This window comes from Dromiciops gliroides, chromosome 4 (genome assembly GCF_019393635.1).
Source record: "Dromiciops gliroides isolate mDroGli1 chromosome 4, mDroGli1.pri, whole genome shotgun sequence".
NCBI lineage: Eukaryota > Metazoa > Chordata > Mammalia > Microbiotheria > Microbiotheriidae > Dromiciops > Dromiciops gliroides.
Genome location: NC_057864.1, coordinates 216,275,965 through 216,295,982, shown reverse-complemented (window position 1 = coordinate 216,295,982; position 20,018 = coordinate 216,275,965). Strand labels below are relative to the sequence as shown.

At 42.8% G+C, this 20,018-nt stretch overlaps 1 protein-coding gene across 3 annotated transcripts in view; it reads left to right on the top strand.

Annotated features, from left to right (window-relative positions):
* RPTOR (regulatory associated protein of MTOR complex 1) overlaps window positions 1–19,489 on the top strand; it is a 505,620-nt gene extending 486,131 nt beyond the window's left edge. For all 3 annotated transcript variants that reach the window (XM_044002818.1, XM_044002819.1, XM_044002817.1), the window contains 6 exons: window positions 1,515–1,621; window positions 4,251–4,378; window positions 12,278–12,364; window positions 13,579–13,695; window positions 14,621–14,750; window positions 16,712–19,489. In XM_044002818.1, coding sequence (XP_043858753.1) covers window positions 1,515–1,621; window positions 4,251–4,378; window positions 12,278–12,364; window positions 13,579–13,695; window positions 14,621–14,750; window positions 16,712–16,780 — 638 coding nt within the window. In that variant the 3' untranslated portion in view covers window positions 16,781–19,489. The remainder of the gene's footprint in view (window positions 1–1,514; window positions 1,622–4,250; window positions 4,379–12,277; window positions 12,365–13,578; window positions 13,696–14,620; window positions 14,751–16,711) is intronic.
* Window positions 19,490–20,018: the final 529 nt, after the last annotated feature.

Below are 20,018 nucleotides of genomic sequence, written 5' to 3'. Positions count from 1 at the left end.
TTGTATGTCTGGTACCCAGCACAGTATTTGACACAAAGCAGACATTTGATAAATACTTAATGAATCCTTGTTGGTCATGGTTTGATTACACACAAAGGTCAAAATTCCCTTCTAGAGTTTTTTTCTGGAGAGCTAAAAGAGAATAGGTTCAGTCACTGCCTCAACAAGCTCCCTTATGGAGAGGAAGGGCAAGGGTGGGGGTGGGGTGGGGGTGGTTCCCTTGTACGAGATCAGATACTTCAGAAGAAATATGTAATCTTTTTCTTTTCTTTCTTTTTTTTTTTTTTGGCAAGGCAATGAGGGTTAAGTGACTTACCCAGGGTCACATGGCTAGTAAGTGTCAAATGTCTGAGGCTGGATTTGAACTCAGGTCCTCCTGAATCCAGGGCCGGTGCTTTATCCACTGTACCCCCTAGCTGCTCCCAGACATATGTAATATTTAAATGTTCATTCACCCACAACAGTCCATTTGATGAGTGTTTAGCAATGTCTTCTTGAGTTCCCAAACCAGCTAATCTATGGGTCCATGAGAATGGAGAACCTGTGTGTTACTTTGTTTAGGTTGGCATGATTGAAATCAAGCTGCAACAGATTACCAATGATGAACTATGTAAGAGAAGCAGTATAAAAATTATTCTCCAAGAAAAGACATAGGACCAGAAAAGGAAGAAAGACACTCATGAGCCCAAAGTGAAGGATAACTGTGATGGGGACAGATGGTGTACTCTATGTACTACATAGCTACAACAGTAGTAGCTGTGAATATTAAGAGATCAAGAGCCCCAAACTGCTGGGTAAATCCATGGTGGAGGACCCACAGTCTGAGAAGGCAAAGATAGGATATGAGGAAGGCCCCACCTCCATGAGATCTCATATCCTTCAGTGCCTTAAATGTGACACTGCTGTCTTCTATCTCTTAAAATAGGCCATTTCTTCTAAGACGTGCTTTACCTGAAAGTCTAGCAGTCATTCCATTTTTTTCTCCCTTAGGCTGTTTATCCCAGACAGTTTCTAGCACTTAGCACAGTGCCTGGTACACAGTAAGCACTTAATAAGTAATTGTTGACATTGACATGTGCATTATTGGAGTCCAAGAAGGACTAGGGGTTGCTATTTATAGATTGCAGAAAGATCCCTTAAAAAGAGTACATTTACAGGGAGGCAGCTAAGTGGTGCAGTGAATAAAGCACCAGTTCTGGATTCAGGAGGACCTGAACTCAAATCCGGCCTCAGACACATGACATTTGCTAGCTGTGTGACCCCAGGCAAGTCTCTTTCATTGCCCTGGGCTCCCCCGCCCCCCCCCCCCCAAAAAAAATATGTTTACCCTTCTTTAGGATCTAGATCCTGAGCCCAGAAAATAAATTCTGTTTTAGCCAGTTTCAGGATGTTTTTGGAAATGTTTGACTAAGTGCCCTAATTGCATTCCCAAGGTTTCTTTTTGCTATGATTCTCCAAATCATTGCTGAGTGAATTCTCCATTTAGTGCGTGTTTACTCTTTTTTTCTATTTAGGAGCTGGTATGGTAGTGGACTGGGAGCAAGAGACTGGCCTCCTCATGACCTCGGGAGATGTACGGATTATCCGAATCTGGGACACAGATAGAGAGATGAAAGTGCAGGTAAAAAATACCGTGCTTGTCTTGGCTGGTGAAAGGTGTTCGCCTCCTCCTTTTACAATTCTTTTAGAGTCAGTTCCAGTGCTGCCAAAGGGACTGTCTCAACTATTCTCCTAAAATGTTGCAGATTCAGGGTGTTAGGTGATTGGTGGGAAGATCATAGATTCAGATCTGGAAGGAACCTTCAAGGTCATCGTGTCTAGTCCCCATTTTATAGCTGAAGAAAAATGAGACCCTAAGAGGTTTATGTGACTTTCCTAAGGTCACATATGTCAAAAGTGTTAGAACAAGGATTTGCATCCAGATTCTCCCTCTCTTTCCAAATCCAGCCTGCTTTCCACTGTACCTCACAGATGATATGGACCATTATCATCCCAGTTTTCTTCTTTTTTTTCCTGAAAGTTCAACTCTGCCTTCAAATCTCTCCTAAGGTCCCTCCTCTACTTTTGATTATAGAGAAATAGATTCTGCCCTTCCAAGCAATGTATCATCACCAACAGGGAGTGGTGACAAAACTTAAATTTTTTCAGGGGAGGAGGCAAGATCTACAAGAATAAAGCCTTCATTGCTGGGGACAAATGAAGACTAGACTTCATAGCTTTTAGAAATTAATTACCCCTGGATGAACATTAATTATGACACTTTGACCCTGCATTGCAGCATAATTAAGCCTATGCTAATCCTAATTATTTCCAAATATTATTTTATCTGTGTAAATTAGGGAACATCAGAAATCAGTAGGGTGAAAATATTTTAAATTAGAATGATTAATTATTCGACTGTGTGCTTCTAAAAACATTTTTTTTTATTTTCAGTTTTAATAAAGAGAGAGAGAGAAGTAAATTAGTTTTGCTCAAGACACCCTGGAAAGTTGACAGAGGGCCAAGAAAGGGAAGAGAGCTAATGCAGGTCTTGTCAGAAGCAGCAGAGTCAGACGCTGCTCTCCGAATAGTGTTGAAGATGGTTTTAGGGTGCATGGCTTTTCTTTATCCCCAGAAATCCACGGGATGGGAATTTTTCTAAGGGTGAGATTTTTTTTTCCCTAGGGGAAATATAGTTGTTTCCCAGCCACTCTCAACTTACATCTTTGACAAACTTGAATCCCCAGCTAAGATGTTTGATTAGACAGAAACTGACATTGTCAGAGAGGGACATTGTAGCGCATGTGCTCCCAAAACCAAAATAGAAAGGAGGTGTGAAGTGAGCTAATGCAGTGTGAGGAGGGCCTGATGATTTCCCAGTTGTTAGAAGCTGCCCTTCCTTTTGTAGCTGTTAAATTAAAACTATTTTTCTTTCTTACCGTTATTTCCTTTCTGCGGCAGGCATTACTCTCATCGGCAGCCACGTGTGCTCCTGGTGGGGAGCTGCAGCTTGCAGAACTACCACTCAGGGCACTGGCCCGGTAGCACCACCTTTACACTCTGCATTCTCATCCTCTGGACACCTTTGACCTTCTATTTTGGAGCTTGTCATCTTTTGTTTCACACTCCCTCTTGTTCTTAAATCACTGACAGTGGAACTGCAGTTGTTATTCCTGTTAGGAAAATGTTCCCCCCAAATGACAGATTTTTTTTTTTCTAGTAAAATACAATTCCTATACTAAGGAAGTAGCTCTCCACCACAGAGAGAACTTGCCCTCCTTAGGGGATCTGTTTCTTGGTCTTTGTTTGAAAGACCTCTGCTAAGGCATAGAACAGACCGACAGATTCAGAAACGCTTCCCTTAACTGATCAATGGTTTTATCTATTTGAGTTTTCCCTTCCTGTCCCCTGGTAGTATTTTCCTTCATGGAGATATAAGGATGCTAATTAGAGATTTGTACTCTGGCTTGATGCATAGAAAAATAGTATTCTTTAATGGGAGCTCCTGATTAAAATGGTAATCTCTTGCTTTTCATATATATGGGATTTCTTTTTCTATATATCTGTTACTTGCAAAATCTTTTTATATTCCTGAAAGCATTTTTCTCTCCTGTGGCCCATTTTTTTTTTTTTTGTCTTCTGCTCTTTCCTACCAAGCATTTATCACCACTCCTGCCCTTCCAACTGCATTTATAACCGTCAGGAAGGGAGGGGGAGGGATGCTTTATAGGAAGGAAAATTCCTCCTGGAGATTTTCCTTAACTAATTAGAAGTTTTAGGAGGGAGATAACGAGGCTTCTTCCATGCTTAATGTGCTTTGTCTTTCTTTTTAGGAAGAGGGGATATGTTGTTGGAAAGTTTAATTGGACCTGAAAGACAGTCATTACTAGATTGTGTCTGTGAGCTCTGTGGCCTCTTGGGAGATGCATGTTTATAGCTTTTCCTTTCCAGGCTGGTAGAGCTGAGGTACAATTGACCTATCACTATCAAGTTTTCTTACTTTCCCCTTCTGCTCCTAGGTTCCTCAAGACTTTCTGACTTCTTCTCTGGATGGACATAATATCCCTGAATGTCACACAACAAGGGATGGGGAAGGGGTTCAGTCAGGAAATACAATATCAGGTTATTTTTTGGAAAGATTGATAGGGGATCAGTCAGCTCCTTCAGCATTCCCAAGAAGCCCTTGGGGAGCCTCCTTATGAGAGGATTACACTTAGATGCTCTGGAATCGATTGATTGTCTCCGCTATGATCTCTCTATTTTTGCCTTAGGATATCCCCACGGGTGCAGACAGCTGTGTGACAAGCCTCTCCTGTGACTCTCACCGCTCACTCATTGTAGCTGGCCTTGGCGATGGCTCCATTCGGGTCTATGATAGGAGAATGGCACTCAGTGAATGGTAACTCACCAAAGCCCGCCCACTCTCCTGCCCTCAAGTGTTAGTGGTTTGTCTGCTAGGCTCACTCCAGCTGGTTCCATGGAAATTCAGGGTCAGTTCAGTGGCCTGTTTCTTTGTATTACTGGTTCAGCCTCAGGTGCTCAATCTGCTGCTGCTGCTTCCCCTCCCCCCACTGAAAGAGACTCTCTACTCTTCTTGGCAAAGGTCTACAAATAGAAGGTAGCCCTTGTAGTACAACTTTCTAGAGTATCCGGCCATAAATGTGGGGCCAAAATATCTTGTAGAAGCTATCAAAGCGTCAATTCAAAATTAACTTCAGGGCATTTATTAAGATCCCACCATATACTTGACTGTAAGAATACCAGATACCACAAAAAGAATCCCTTCCTTCCAGAGGCTTACCTTCTCATAGGGGTACATACACAACACATCATTATGCAGAGGAACATGATACAAGTTACGGAGTGAAAGAGACAATGAAGAGAAGAGGCAAAATGAGGAGGGAGATCCCCAATATCTGTGATGGAGAGGATGTAGTGAGATGAGGAAACCACTGTGAAAAAATACAAGGCAGACTTCCTGCATGCCCTGTGGGAACCTTATGATTAAGCTGGAGAGATAAAACATGAACCAGTTTAGTAACACTTAAGTGCTAAACTATGTAGTATTCAGGAATCCAGTTCAATAAACATTTATTAAATGTCTGCTGTATGCCAGCCACTGTGCTATAAGCACTGAGGATACAAATGAGAACAAGAGAGAAAAGCCATTCTTTCAAAGGGCTTAACAGTCTAAGGGGGAGAAAACAAAATGCAAAAGGAAGCTAGAAAGTGGGGGAGGGGCCTCACCAGAGGCTATGGGGCCAGGCAGAGCTGCAGGGGGAGAATAGAGAGTTACCCAAAGAGTCCAGGTGTGCATAGTAGTAGTGACTGTGCAACTGCAAAGAGAACTTCAAGCTGGATTAATTAGAATTAGGATTTCAAGCACCACCGTCTACCTCAGGTCTTCTTAAACTTTTTCCACTCACAACCCCTTTTCACCTGAGAAATATTTACACAACCCTGCGTGTATATAGGCATATAAAATAAGTATACATAACCTTTTACTGTTGCCAGATTTTTCACAACCCCCACATTCAGTTATGGGACCCCATATGAGGTCCTGACCCATAGCTTAAGAAGCTGGATTCCATATGATGCCTTTTCTGATCCCTCCATCTGCTAGTGCCCCCCTTCCCAAACTTGTTGTTCAGTCCAATCTGACTTTTCATGACCCTATGGACCATGCTGTCCATGAAGTTTTCTTGGCAAAGATACTGGAATGGTTTGCCTTTTCCTTCAGCAGTGGATTAAGGCCAGTGGAAGTTAAATCACTTGCCCAGGATCACACAGCTAGGAAGGGTCTGAGGCCAAATTTGAACTCAGATCTTCCTTACTCCAGACCTAGCATTCTATCCACTGAGCCACCTACCTGCCAAACTACTTCTCAAACTAGTTCATAATTAACTACTCTGTATTTATTCTCTTTATATTTATTCTCTATGTACTTGTCTCTTGTTAGAATGTAAGATCCTTATGAAAAGGTATTGTTTCATTCTTTATATTCATATCCTCAGTGCCTAACATAATGCCTGGTATTTAATAAAAGTTTGCTGATTGATTGGCTAAGCATTGGGTAGGTATGCCAATCACTCAGTCAAGGAGTATTTATTAATCTACCTACTGTCCCAAGCTCTGTGCTAGGCTGTGGGGATACAAAAACAAACAAAAAAAAGAATAGGCTTCATTTCCAATGAATTTACATTTTACAGGGGAGACAGCATGTACTTACATATAAATATGTATAAAATACATACATAAACAAAAGAAAATGTTTTTGGAGGGAGGCACTAGCAAATGGGAGTATTAGGAAAGGGTTACTGTGGAATGTGACATTAGGAAACTACGAATCCCAAGAAAGAAGAAAGTGCCTTCCAGGTTTGAGGAGCAGGCTGTACAAAGGCATGGGGGGTTGGGGATGGCTCATTGTTTGTGGAACTGAGGTGCAGAGAGCATGAAGGAGAGGGATGTATGGTAAAGTGAGAAGGGTACATTGATACTAGAGAGCTTTCAAATCCAGCCAGAGAATTTTGTATTTGAACCTAGAGGTAAATTAGGCACATGCAAGCAAGAAGTTAGATAGTGACAGGGAGGACAAACCAAGTCTGAACAGGAACTAGAAGGAAGAGCAGGGGGTTTTTGAGATAGGGTAGACTGAAGCCACCATGAAATGGGCCAGGTTGTCAATGGGAGATAAATCAACAGGTTTCCCAGGGAGAATCACCTTGAAATTAGCATGAATGCAGTGGAAGAGATGAATTTTTTATGGTGCCCTGCATAGGGAGCAAGAAAAGAACAGCAAAACTGCTGCTCTCACTTTTTCTTGAACTGCCTGAGTCAGGAGTCACCCTCAGGAATACCAAGAAAGAATGGCAAGGGCCACCAGATAACCACTCATTGGACACACACAGACTTAAAGGCACTTGCTGGCAAACTCCCTGAGCAAGTTTATGTCAGAACCAAAAGACATCAGTCTCTAGACCCCTCAGATCTCTCTCCCCAGCCATGACTCCTGCATTAACCCCTCTCTCCTCTTTTTCCCATCCTGAGACTTTAATGAACCAGTTCAGTTCTGCACTGTTCTTGTCTCTTGGTTCCCTGGCCTCCTTATCATATCATGGATTACACCCAGCCAAGTCTCAGCCTTGAATCTGTTAAGGGCTAAAATTCTAGCTAGTCTGTCTAAAATATCTTGAGTGGTCGCCAATAAATTATAAGCTTTAGCAAGAGTTAGACTTTTAAGCATTTATTAAGGAGAATAAGAATTTGGTAAAGAGAGAGAGAAAGGCCTAGATCCCTATCTATTAAAGGGAGAGTACATTTCTAGCTCCGCTCTCCACCAGAGTCCAGAGGAAAGAGCGCGTGACCTGAGCGCTAGTCTCTTCCTTCTTCCTCCCACTACCCAACGTCACTTCCTGATGCCAAAGAAAAGACTCCTGGTCTTGCCCTCAAAGACCTTCGCTTCATGGGCGGAACTCTTCTACAGTAAGTCTCCAGCAGGTGGCGTCATTCCAATCGTTACAAATCACTTCTATCTACTTCCTTCACTCCTGTATATCTGCTGCTGCTGAACAGAGGTGGAGAAAATCACAGAACTGTTCCAACTGGGTCCACTACAAATTTATGTTAGACAGCTTCAACTGGGCCCTCACTGCTGCTTGGCAATCCTACTCTCTACCTCCCTTGTCAACTCACTATCCCACTTTCCACAGTATCTCTTCCAATCCTTCTCATCCCTCCTCAAACTTCCTTTGGCTCCTCCTCTCAACCCTCTCAGCTAAGAATCTTGCCTCATATTTCACTGAAAAAATTGAGACCATTCATGAAGAGCTCCCACCCCTATCTCACATATAGATGTCTCTGCCACTATTTCTTCCTTCACCCCTGTCTCACACAAAGTGGCCCCTCTACCTGGACAACTCATCCCATTCATCCCATTTCCTCTAGTAGATTGCCCCCTCTAGCATTCACACTCTCTCACTTCTTTTCAGTCTCTCCCTGTCTAGTGGCTACTTCCATACTCATTACAAGCCCAGCAGTGTCTCCCCCAGTCTTCAAAAAACCCTCACTTGATTCTTCCATCCCCACTATCATCCCAAATCTCTTCTGCCTTTTGTGGCTAAACTCCTTGAGAAGGTCATCTGCAGTCAGTGCTTCCACTTCCTCTCCTCTCACTCTCTTCTTAACTCTCCACAGTCTTTTGACCTCATCATTCAACTAAAATTGCTAGGTAGTGCAGTGGATAGAGCACCGGCCCTGGATTCAGGAGGACCTGAGTTCAAATTCGACCTCAGACACTTAACACTTACTAGCTGTGTGACCCTGGGCAAGTCACTTAACCCCAATTGCCTCAACCCCCCAAAAAATAAACTTTATTGATATCTTTAAAAAAAATAACCAATGATCTCTTATTTGCCAAATGCAATGACCTTTTCTCAGTCTTCATCCTTCTCGACCCCAGCCTTTGCCACTATCAATCACCCTCTTCTCCCAGATACCAGCTTATCTAGGCTTTTAGGACAATACTCTTTCCTGAGTCTCCTACTGGATCTTCATCCAGGTCAAACCCAGGTACTATGGGTGTCCCACAGGGTTCTGTCCCGGACTCTCTTCTCTTTTCCTTCTATTCTGCTTCTCTTGGTAATCCTGTCAGCTTCTATGTATTCTATAATCATCTCTCTGCTGATGATTCTTAAATCTGCTTATCTGGACCTAACCTCTACAGACCTCCAGGCTCACATCTCTGATGGCCTTTCAGACATCTCAAACTGAATGTCTGATTCAGAGCTCAGCATGTCCAAAAATGAACTCATTATCTTTCTCCCCAAATCCTCTTCCAGACTCCTTTGTTACTGCCAAGAGCACCACCATCCTCTCTGTTCTGGTTCACAACCTGGGTGTCATTCTCAAGACCTCACTATCACTCACTCCCATATCCAGTCTGTTGCCAAGGGCTGTTGATTTCACCTTTGCAACATCTTTCAAAGATGTTTCCTTCTCTCTCTTCTCTGATACTGCCACCACCCTAGGACAGGCCCTCAATCAACTTTTGCCTTGACTATTGCAATAGCCTGCCACAGATCTGTCCACTCTGATTCATCCTCCATTCAGTGATTTTCCTCAAGTCTGTCCTTGTCATCCCCATACTCAGCTTCATGGTTCCTTATTATCTCCCTGATCAAATACAAAATCCTCTGGTGTTCAAAGACCTTTATCACCTAGCACCTCCCTACGTTTCCAATATTCTTATGCTGCACCATACCTTTCAGTCCAATGACACTGGCTTCCTTGCTCTCCCATCTCTAAGCTCTGGGCATTTTCTCTGGTCGTCCTCCATGCCTGTCATGCTTTCTCTCCTCATCTCTGCTCCTTGACTTCCTTCAAGTCCCAGCTTAAATCTCAGCTTCTACAGGTATAATTTCTAGTACCTTCCCTCTCTTTGCATGTTGTTTTCCCTATAGATCGTGAGCCCCTTGAAGGCTAGAACTGTCTTTTGCCTTTCTTTGTATCCCCAGAATTTAGCACAATTCCTGTCACCCAGTGGGCAATTAATAAATGCTTATTGGTTGACTCACTAACCAAAGGCAGACATAAAGAATAAAGGTGGCACTTAAATTTTTCTTAACCTTTGCCTTCAAGAAATCAGCATTTTTCTTGCCTGGTATTTCAGTGTATAGGTAGGTACAAAATAAAATCACCAATCTTGGCTTCTTTCCTAAAGCACAGACAGGTCTGGCCATTTCACTTCTCTGATTTAAAACAAAAAAAAAAAACCACCCTTCAGTGACCCTGTGTTACCTTTAGGATAAAATACAAATACTTCAGCCTGGCAGGTAAAGCCTTTCACAATTTGGCTTCACCTGCCTTTCCAGAGTAATAAATTATTCACCTTCACAAACTTCATGTTCTAGCCAAACTGGCCTGCCACCTTTTTCCAGAACCCAGTACTTTGCTGGCCTCTTTACCACCTTAATGCAAGCGTTCTTCACTTATGTCTGGAATCTAATTCCTACTAACTTCCCACCTCTTTGGGCAGTTTTTCCAAGGCCCAGCTCAGGTGCCTTTCTGAATCTTCCTAGTGTGCTCCCTCTCTCCCTTCCTTCCTTTCCTCTCTCCCTCCTACTCTTCCTTTTCTCTCTTTCCCTTCCTCTCTCCTTTCTCCCTTACCCCTCTCCCTTCAGTTTTCTTTATTCTCTACTTGTGTGTAAATTTTGTGTGTGTCCCCCTAGATTGTAAGTTCCCTGAGGGCAAGGACTATTTGCTTTTTGTCTCTGTATAGTGCCTGGTAGGAGTTTAACAAATGTTTATTGAATTGACTTCTCAGCTGACTATCCAAAGCTGACTGAATGGGGCATTTTTTGCACTGTAGAGTAAATGATTAGGACTGTGTTCTCAAGGAAAGGGAGAAAAAGTACTTTCCACCTCATATTTTGAGCATGTATTTGCCTCTCTGCCCAAAAATGTCAGTGGTTCCCTCCTTTTCCCACATGTATACAACTCAGTTGACTCTTCCAGATTCTCCCCAACCTCCTTCCTATGACTGGCTGTCGATTGTGAAAGTTCTACTCTAACCAGACCAGTCTCTCTCTCAAAAATGCCACATTCATTGTCTCTTCTGAGCCTTTGTCCATACTTTGTCACAGGCTTTCACCTTTGTCTCTGCCTTACCACATACTGCTACCTACCTGCCATCCAAGGCACAGCTTGAGCCTTCTCATCCAGGCATCCAATGGTTTCTCCTCCTTCTCTCGTCCTCCAGGACTGTACCTTTCATCATGTATTGAATTGGACTTACATTTCTTTTGTCCCTTGCAATACTTACCATACATATGTACTCAATAAAGAGTTAAGTGAAAGAATAACTGTAATTGGAAAACCACAGAGATCCAATTGCAAAGGGCCTTAGAGGCCAATCTAGACCAATTTTCTCATTTTACAGTTTAGGAAACTCGGGCCCCCAAGGAGTTAAATGACTTTACCAGGGTCATGTTGTCAGTGGGATAGAAGCTATATTTATTGGGAACAGGGATGAAATTGCTTAACCGAGTTTGGCCATGGGCCAGTGAGCATCCATCCTAAAGCTGAATTAGAATGACTTTGAAAAGCAATCAAGCATTGACTCAATAGTCTATTGGGAAATGTATACTTTTATGCTTTTCCACTGGGAGCCATTTAGTGTTCGATAAAGCTAAAAAAACAGTGTAAAGAGAAACAGGGATCCCATTAGGTCACCCTAGATTCCTCTCCATTTGTACAATTCCCAACACAAGAATAATAGTGCCCACCATTTGTGTCCTTAACAGGAGAGCCCAAACCATGGACAGACACAGCAGCTACATTTGCCTGATTGAAAAAGGTGGAGAAAGCTGCTACATTTCCACTTCCTGATTAGACACAAACAGACCTAGCAGTCAAAGTTGCGAGTCAGAAGACCTAGGTTCTAGTCCTGGCTCATTAGTGACCTTAGACATGTCAGTTTCAAGAGGTATAAAAGACAGAATCTCATTCCTGCCCTTCATGATTCTACAGACGTGTTTGTGAGAATAAATGAGATTGTGTGTGTGTGAGAAGCATTTGAAGGTTTTTAGGAGAGAGATGCTATAACACTCAGCAACAGACTCAGATGGAGAAGACATTGAAGGAGAAAATAAGGACCTACATTTTTTGCAAGAGGGGAGGACTTGAAATTAGAGTGGGGCATTGTCCCCATGGCGGACCCACCAAATTACAAGGTGGTGTTTGGATAGTGCTTCTCCCTCTTTCTCCCCTGAAAATTTCAAAAGTTTTCAATTTGCCCCAAAGACCATGCAGGCCTCCCTGTGTGAGCCTGTGTAAGTCACTTAACCCCTGCCCGCCTCAGTTTCCTCAGTGTAAAATGGGAGTGATAATAGCACCCAGGGTTGCTGCAAGGATCAAATGAGCCATTTGCATGGTGTTCAGCACAGAACCTGATAAGATTAAGTAGGTGCTTAATAAATGCTTATCTCCTTCCTTTCTGACTGATTGCTCCATCACCCTCAAAATAGAATTAAGGTGAAGAACTACCTGAACTTTCATGTCATTTTAGTTCCTGCACCTTGAGGAACATGGGGAAGTAAAGGCCTGTTTTTCTCCTATAACATTTTACCAGCCAACTCCCAAACGTGTGGTAAGAAACGTTCAGTTGGTTTTTCCATGATAGCCCTCTCGTTGTACCCATCAAAGCCGAGAACCACGAGTCTAGACAGAGCCTTCCAAGCAGTGCCCAGGTTTTCTAGCTGCTAATTGAATGTCAAGAGTTCATCTTCTCCTTTTTCTCTAGCCGAGTTATGACCTACCGTGAGCACACTGCCTGGGTGGTGAAAGCACACCTCCAGAAACATCCTGAGGGCCACATCATGAGCGTCAGGTAATGAGGGTCAAATATTTATGAGACATTTTGCTGTAAAAACATTATTTTCCTCTCCACTAGAAATATGTGTCTGGTATTTAAGCAGCCAGGAAATGATAGCACTTCATTTTGGCATTTCAGGGCAGTCATTAACTTCTGCCTGGGACTGGCCAAAGGGTCACTGACAGGGGCAGAAGGTTAGTGAGGAAATATGTCTGTGTCTTCCAGCCTGACCGGCCTTGCTTGTTGTATTCTCAGGGCATTTTCCTTGGCTGAGCTTCATTGCAAATGGTAAAGGGAACAGAGTGGGAAAACACCCCAAGGGACCAGGTGCAATGCCTTCTATGCAGCATTTGTCCCCCTTTCTTCCATAACTTAGGCAGACAGACTATAAGGAAGCAGAAGGAGCAGTATGTGTCTGCTGGGCGTATTGCCGTGCAGGATTACTTCACCATCTAGCAATTTTCTGCTCATAAATCCATGTCTGTTGCTTGGTAAATACTGTGCTGAGAGTAGTGAATATTTATTTGCCCATTAAAGGGACAGCAGAATGTAATTTACTATCACAAAACCACCACGCCTTCTTCACAGAGTTGATTTTTTCTTTTTATTTGTGGAAGGCAGGTGGGTATTAAAACTCTCCTGTATTGGAAAGGGGGCTTAACGCCATAGTTGTCAGATGTGTGCTGTCATTGTGTCGTTGCTGCCCATCCCACAGAATCTAATCTTCCTGAGAAAATATCAAAGAAATAATCCACACTCTCCTTCTGCCTGCCAGTTTATTTGGTATTTTTTTCCAGAACCAAAGGGGATTGATACTTTCTGGAATGGGCAATAGTAGTTGCTGATCCCTAGCAATCCCACACCTCTTTCTCTTAAAGAAGAAGGAAAGAAAATGAGCAGTTCGCCCAATCCTGGCTTCCCAAATGAGTGGCTTTAAAAGAATATCAAATTTTCCATGTTGTTATTTAATTGACTACCAATGAGTCTGGTTATTTTGGTCTTGTGCGATGTTTATGAAAATAGAAAGTCAGAGACTTTCTTCATGTACCAGAATAAAGGGTCTTATTTCAGGTTTGAGATTGCCCTTAAATCCCAACAATCCTGGCCCTTAAGTACTTGGTGAAGGGTCCTGACCTAGAAAGGCACCCACAGTCTGCTCCACTGTCAAGAGGATTCCTTCCATCAGACTGGCCCAAATCATAATGCTTGAAAATCTTCCCTTATGGCAGCGTCAATGGAGATGTACGTTTCTTCGACCCCCGATTGCCTGAGTCTGTGAATGTCCTCCAGATAGTGAAAGGACTGACGGCCCTCGACATTCACCCACAGGCAAATTTGTTTGCATGGTAGGTGCCAGCCTTCTTTCCTCCCTCCCCAACAATCCTCCTTCAGTTCAAAAGAGAGAGAGAGAGAGAGAGAGAGAGAAAATGTTGTTATCCCTTCCTTTCTCTCCCTGCTCCTCCACCCCCCACATACTCCCACACTGTTCAGTCCCTGAGAGGAAGAAAGAGAGGTGACCTTGTGTCCCACTTATCTTCCATAAAGAAGATGCAGAGCCCCTAGGTATAATGGGCTCCACCTTCATTGCCTCAGTGTAAATAGCAGATGCACTAGGGAGGAAATGGAATGTAAAGTCTCTGCTCTCTTGTTGCTCTAAGAAAGCTCTAGGAATTCCAACATCCTCAGAGCTGAGGAACTCAAAGGTGAGAAGAAAGAAATGATACATGACAAAGACAACAACCAAATGCCTTTACCCTGGGGGGGGGGGGATAGTATTTTTCTGAAGAGTCAATTAATGCCTGGCCCCAGTTTCCCCTCTTTGTTTTCATTCCCCCATTCACTGAAATTGGATCTAAAATCCCTACATGTAGAGTATTCAAAATTCCCCGGGTGTCAGAGGCACAAAAGTCCATCCCTAAGAGAAGGATTGCTGAGCCCCAGCATCCACATTATGAAGGACACAAGAAAACTCTTATCTCCTGGCCTTCTGTACTGATAAGCAGTGTTATTCTAGGAGAACACAGTTTTAATACAACCCCAGCAGTATATCTTTTCTAGCAGTGCTGTTCATCCCTTCTTCTTGATTTTAGAGGCAAACCCCATTTTTAGGAGTGGTTGAGGCAAGGCACGGAGGAAAAGAATTTGGTTTAGATCCCTCTGAGCCCTACCTCACCACCACCCCTACACACATATGCATGTGCAGAAATATATAAACAAATAAGTAAATGCACAATCCTGACTTATACATGTTCTCTCTGTCCTGCCCTACAGTGGCTCAATGAATCAGTTCACTGCTATCTACAATGGGAACGGAGAGCTGATCAACAACATCAAATACTACGATGGGTTTATGGGACAACGAGTCGGAGCCATCAGCTGCTTGGCTTTCCACCCGCACTGGGTCTGTGTTCTCACATCAGGATTTCTGTGGCTGAGTGAATGTTTTGCTTTGTTAAACTGAACTTGTGCTGGCCCCCTGACTGGAATTAGCACCTGTCTCCCTGTATCAATAACATCCATTCACCTTTGTTCCTGAGGTAACCTTAGCCTGACTCACCTGAGTTCTGGGGCCAGGAGACCCTGGGAACAAATGATCTCCTGCTTCCATTTACCTCCTGAGAGTCCTAGGAAGCTGACTATATTTCTGAATAAAAGATGGCCTGTGGAGCACTCTAGGACAGACACTATTATTGATGCATTGACCTAGGTTCAGAAGCAGCAAAATCAGCTTCACGTGGCCCTCTCATGAAGTAAAACCAAACTGGACTGTTTTTGTGCTCCTCTTTCTCCTTCTTAAGAAAACAACCCAACAGAATCAATAGAGTTAATAATGTCCAGCCTTGCCACTGATAATAATCCATTTGTCTACTCATATGTTATATATATTTTTTGAGTTGCCTTCTTCCAGACTGACACTTAATCTTGGGTTCTTAACAATGAGAGAAATTATTATTAATAAACAACAATATGGGGAGATTCAGATTTCCCCTTTTTCTTTTATCCTTTTTTTTTTTTTTGGCAGGCAATGGGGGTTAAATGACTTGCCCAGGGTCACACAGCTAGTAAGTGTCAAGTGTCTGAGGTCGGATTTGAACTCAGGTCCTCCTGAATCCAGGACTGGTGCTCTATCCACTGAGCTACCTAGCTGCCCCCTTTTATCATTATTTTAAGATCTCAGCCTCTACCCATCCCCCCCCCCCCCCGCAAAAAAAAAAAAAAAAAAAGATCTCAGCCTCTGAAGGTTCTTCCATCCAGACTTTGCCCAAGTGAGCCAGGTATTGTGTGTTCTGCTCGGGTTTGGGTAAGAATAAATTCTTTGAGGAGATTACCCAAGGCTGGAGGTACTTTAAAAAGTATATGACATGGGGCAGCTAGGTGGTGCAGTGGATAAAGCACGGACCTTGGATTCAGGAGGACCTAAATTCAAATCCAGCCTCAGACACTTGACACTTACTAGCTGTATGACCCTGGGCAAGTCACTTAACCCTTATTGCCCCGAGCCAAAAAAAAAGAAGTATATAACATAATCAAAGTTTACATTGTAATATTCATTCTCTCAATAATTGTTAAACATTCAGAGTTGATTGCCACCCTAAAGGACATAAACCATGAGCCCGCCCCACCATGATTGTCTTTGGTCTAAGAAAGAGACAGCTAAATGACAGTCATTTTATTAAAATGCTGGCATTGTTATAAAATGATTACCCAGAAATTATGGCTCTTGAACTTTTTTAAATGCCACAACTATCTTTGTGTCATGGGCTCCTTAGGCAGTCTGGCAAAGCTTATGACTCCTCTCAGAATAATGTTAAATGAAAAATAAAATACGTAAGTATTGCAAAGAAAAGTAATTGTATTAAAATACTGTTGCCATAATATTTTTGAAAGTATTACATGCCCAGGTTATGAACCCCTGCTCTAACGGATTCCACCCCCAAGATTTCTGATGGAATGTATTGTATGAAATACACAGAATTTGTCCCCATAGGATTAGCCTAGAAAGAAAAATGCTAGGCACTGTGGGTAATATGCAAATTTCCCATAATGGAAGATAGGAAATGCATTGCCCCAGTTACAAGCTGGAAGCTAATAGCCACCATCATTTCTGGGCCTGCCTGGAATAGCAATGTGTACAGTAGGATTAATGAAACCCCTTAGGTGAAAGACAGACTGCACACCATTGCAATTTGCACCTTCTTAGATCCATTTAGGATCGAGATAGCCAGATGACTTCATAAGTGATTTGCATATTGCTGCCCATAACGCTTTTTGGTCCTCTTCGTCTCTGTGCATGGGCCATTGTGTGAAAGCGTGGGCTGGGCAAGCTGTTTATTCCTCTCTCCTTTGCTTTCTCTTCTGCAGCCTCATTTGGCGGTTGGAAGCAATGACTACTACATCTCGGTGTACTCTGTGGAGAAGCGTATCAGATAACAGGAGCCTGCAGCCTCCCCAGAGACGGGGAAGCCCCTCCCAGGCGGGGCTGTATCTCTCCTGTCATGTACATAGTGAAATGATCGACTTGAATGTTTAGTGTTGGCTGCTGCTGCAACCTGTAACTTGAACATTTTTTTCTTCTGACTTAGCTACTGATGATTTGAGGAGAGACAGTTGCCTGCTTTCTTTTGTTTTTGCTATAATGTCTAGAAAGTACAGGAAAGGAAGGGGGTTTTTGTTGTTGTTTTCGATGGTTGCTTCTCTGCTAAGAACACAACTTCCAGGCTCAAAGGACTTGAACAGACCACACCTGTTTTATTTTGGTTGAGGTTTGTTGTTGTGTTTTGGTTTCTTAGGGTGGATGGGGGGAAGATCCCATTAGTTTTGTGTATTTTTTATTTTGCCTGAATATTAGCTAGCAAATAGCTGAAAGACTTAAGTTCAGACTGTCCAGGGTCTCCCATGCAGGGAAGAACGATCACACCCCCAACGTCCCTGCAGACAATAACCCCTGATCTGGCCATCCATGGAATGAGCCCTAGACACTGGGCAGTTCCGATGGAGTGAGGGGAGCTCACATCCATGCAGCTTCTTCCCATTGTTCTCCCTTCCTACACAGTCAGGAATGTGCTCAACTTACTGAGAATGTTTGAGGGTAGGAGGTAGGAAAGACCAAAAAAAGGATCAAGGGGAAACATCCTGCTTGAACCGTGCATATGAATGGGAACCCAAGCAAGGCAACCTCAGTGTAAGGAAATGGGGATGGTGAGTGACTGAACCACCTCCCCTTGTTGGTGGGAGTGCCTGTGTGGGCACAGTGAGAGACCAGCTTGTTCATCTTCACCTTCTTCTGTCAGCCCTATTCTAACTCAGTTATTTATCAAGTTGGGTTTGTTTTGGTTTTGTTTGTTTTTTAAGTTGTTCTCCTTCCTCACACAAACAAATCCCATCAGCACAAGGTGCTTTGCTGGCTCTGGACAGATGACAGAACCCCTTGGTTGTTATAGCTGCTGCCTTAAACCACCGGGTTCCATTTCTTGCAGAAGTGCTAATATGCAGATTACTGGCAGGCTCGGTAATTATGTGCCCAGGAGCATGCCTATGAGCTTGTGTGCCCACATGTGCATGTTATGTGTACAAGAATAGAAGAGCAACTGCCCTTCGGTCACAGTGGGTCATTGATGGGTAATTTTTCCCAGGACAACACATTCCCTTGTTCCTGGTCCTTTCCTCCCATATCCTGGTATAACGAAGATAGGCATCTTGCAGTATGTAATGCAAAAGAGACTTCCCTGGCAATTGCTTTAGGGTATGGGTATGTTGGGTGTGTGTGTCTGTGTGTGTGTTGTATGTGTTGTATGTGTGTGTTGCGTGCTCAGTCTGAGAGAAATAAACACGGGAGGTATAAAGATAATTTTTCCCCTGTTAGGTGCCAGAAGAATGTAATCCTAAGCAGTGTTTGAGAACAAAAATGGCATTTGCCAAACTTAACCACAATGATGATATTTTGAAAAACTTTTTTTTTCTTTCCATTTTTCTTTGGGTATCACGATTATTCATAGGCTAGTGTAGTGGCCTAATTAATTCTGCCAATAATGAGGCCAATAATAGTGGTAAAAAAAAAAGTGATGAAATATTTTTGATCTCTTCATTATGGAAGGCAGTTCAACCTCACCCGCAGGATTCTGTCTGATGGAGTTATGACTCTATTGTCATGGATAAAATGCCAGGGAAATTCCTGGTCTTGGGTTGTCCCTTGGTGAGTTAGATGTGAGAGCTCTCCTGAGGAGGTGCAGGGCAAATGAATTGCCCCTTCTAGTCACCCTGTAATAAATATGTGCTTACTAAAAGAAAAGTCATTGCAAGATGTTGATGCTGAAATTCATGGAAAGGGAGACTGCCTAGGCCTTCTACAGGAAGGACTAGATCAGCTTGGACAAAATCACTTTGGTATCAAGAGGGCTATAGGCTTCCCCACCCACTTTCATGGCTGGAAAAGAACAAATAGCAAACCACTGTGGAACTTAATATAAATTTTGGTGATTGAGTTAGCAGTAGCTGGTAGACTGTTGGTAGCCTGTGCGAATGATGTGTCTATCAGGCTAATATGCTTGTCTTCATTCACTGTGTCCAAATTTAGAATTGAACCAACCAGCCTCTACTGAACTGGGAGGTTGGGGAAAGTCCTGAGGGGAACACCATTAGGTATTAATACAGCTTCTGATCTGCAAATAACTGATTAACAAAGTTGAAACTCAAGAGATTTTTAACCTAATATGCATTTCTCTTTGTTCTGAGACAAAACCATTACCTGGCAAAATGTAGATGGTACCAGAAGGAGAAAAAAGGTTTTTCTCCTCCTCCTCCTGCCTTCGGTTCCCAACTCTTTCCCAAGTTGGCACAGCCAGGAGTGACTAAGTAACTTTTACGGTTAGCTTTCATCTAGTGTGTGCGTGCATGTGTGTGCGTGTGTGTATGTGTGTGTATGTATGCGTGCGCACGTGGGCTGTATTTTCAGAGGTTTGATGCGAAAATTCAATCATGAAGTTAACCAAGGCTCTAGAGAGCATCCTACCTAAAGGTTCATTTATCTATTTATTTTACAAAAATTAAAATTAAAAAAGACTTTAAAAAAATGGAATTGTAATGTGAAAGTAAGAGCAATGAAAAAGAATAAACTGTTAATAAAAAATAAATGCAGAAATAGCTGGTTGTTGGTTTTCTCCTGGAAGGAAGAGATTGAGTTTCTCAGTAGCATAACAACATCAAGTCACCTCTCCATGGAAATTTATGACATACAAAGCATTTTCCTCATTGTCCCATAAGAGAGGCAACACAATTATGATGATGCCCATTTTAGAAGATCAGGAAAGTGAAGGTCACAGGGATGAAGTAAATTGTCAAAAAACAAACACCCTATGTTGGAGAACAGTGGAGACAAAGCAACATTGGGGGTGGGAGAGAGAGAGAGACCATTGTGAGGGTAGACATCCTACAGATACACCAAAGAATGGACAGACAGATGGCCAAATGAAGAGCTGTACCCATGGGTTCCCCTTGTTAAACAGTCATTTTAGTTGTAACACTGAACGCTCCCTCAGGCCATGATGCTAGAGCTTTTATTTAAAGTCATTCAGAGTCTTCTTTGGATGATTAGAAACCTTAAGAAAGGAGGCCTGATCCCCCTGGCTCCTGCTATGGCAGGTTGCCAAAGAGGATGATAGACTCAAGCAAT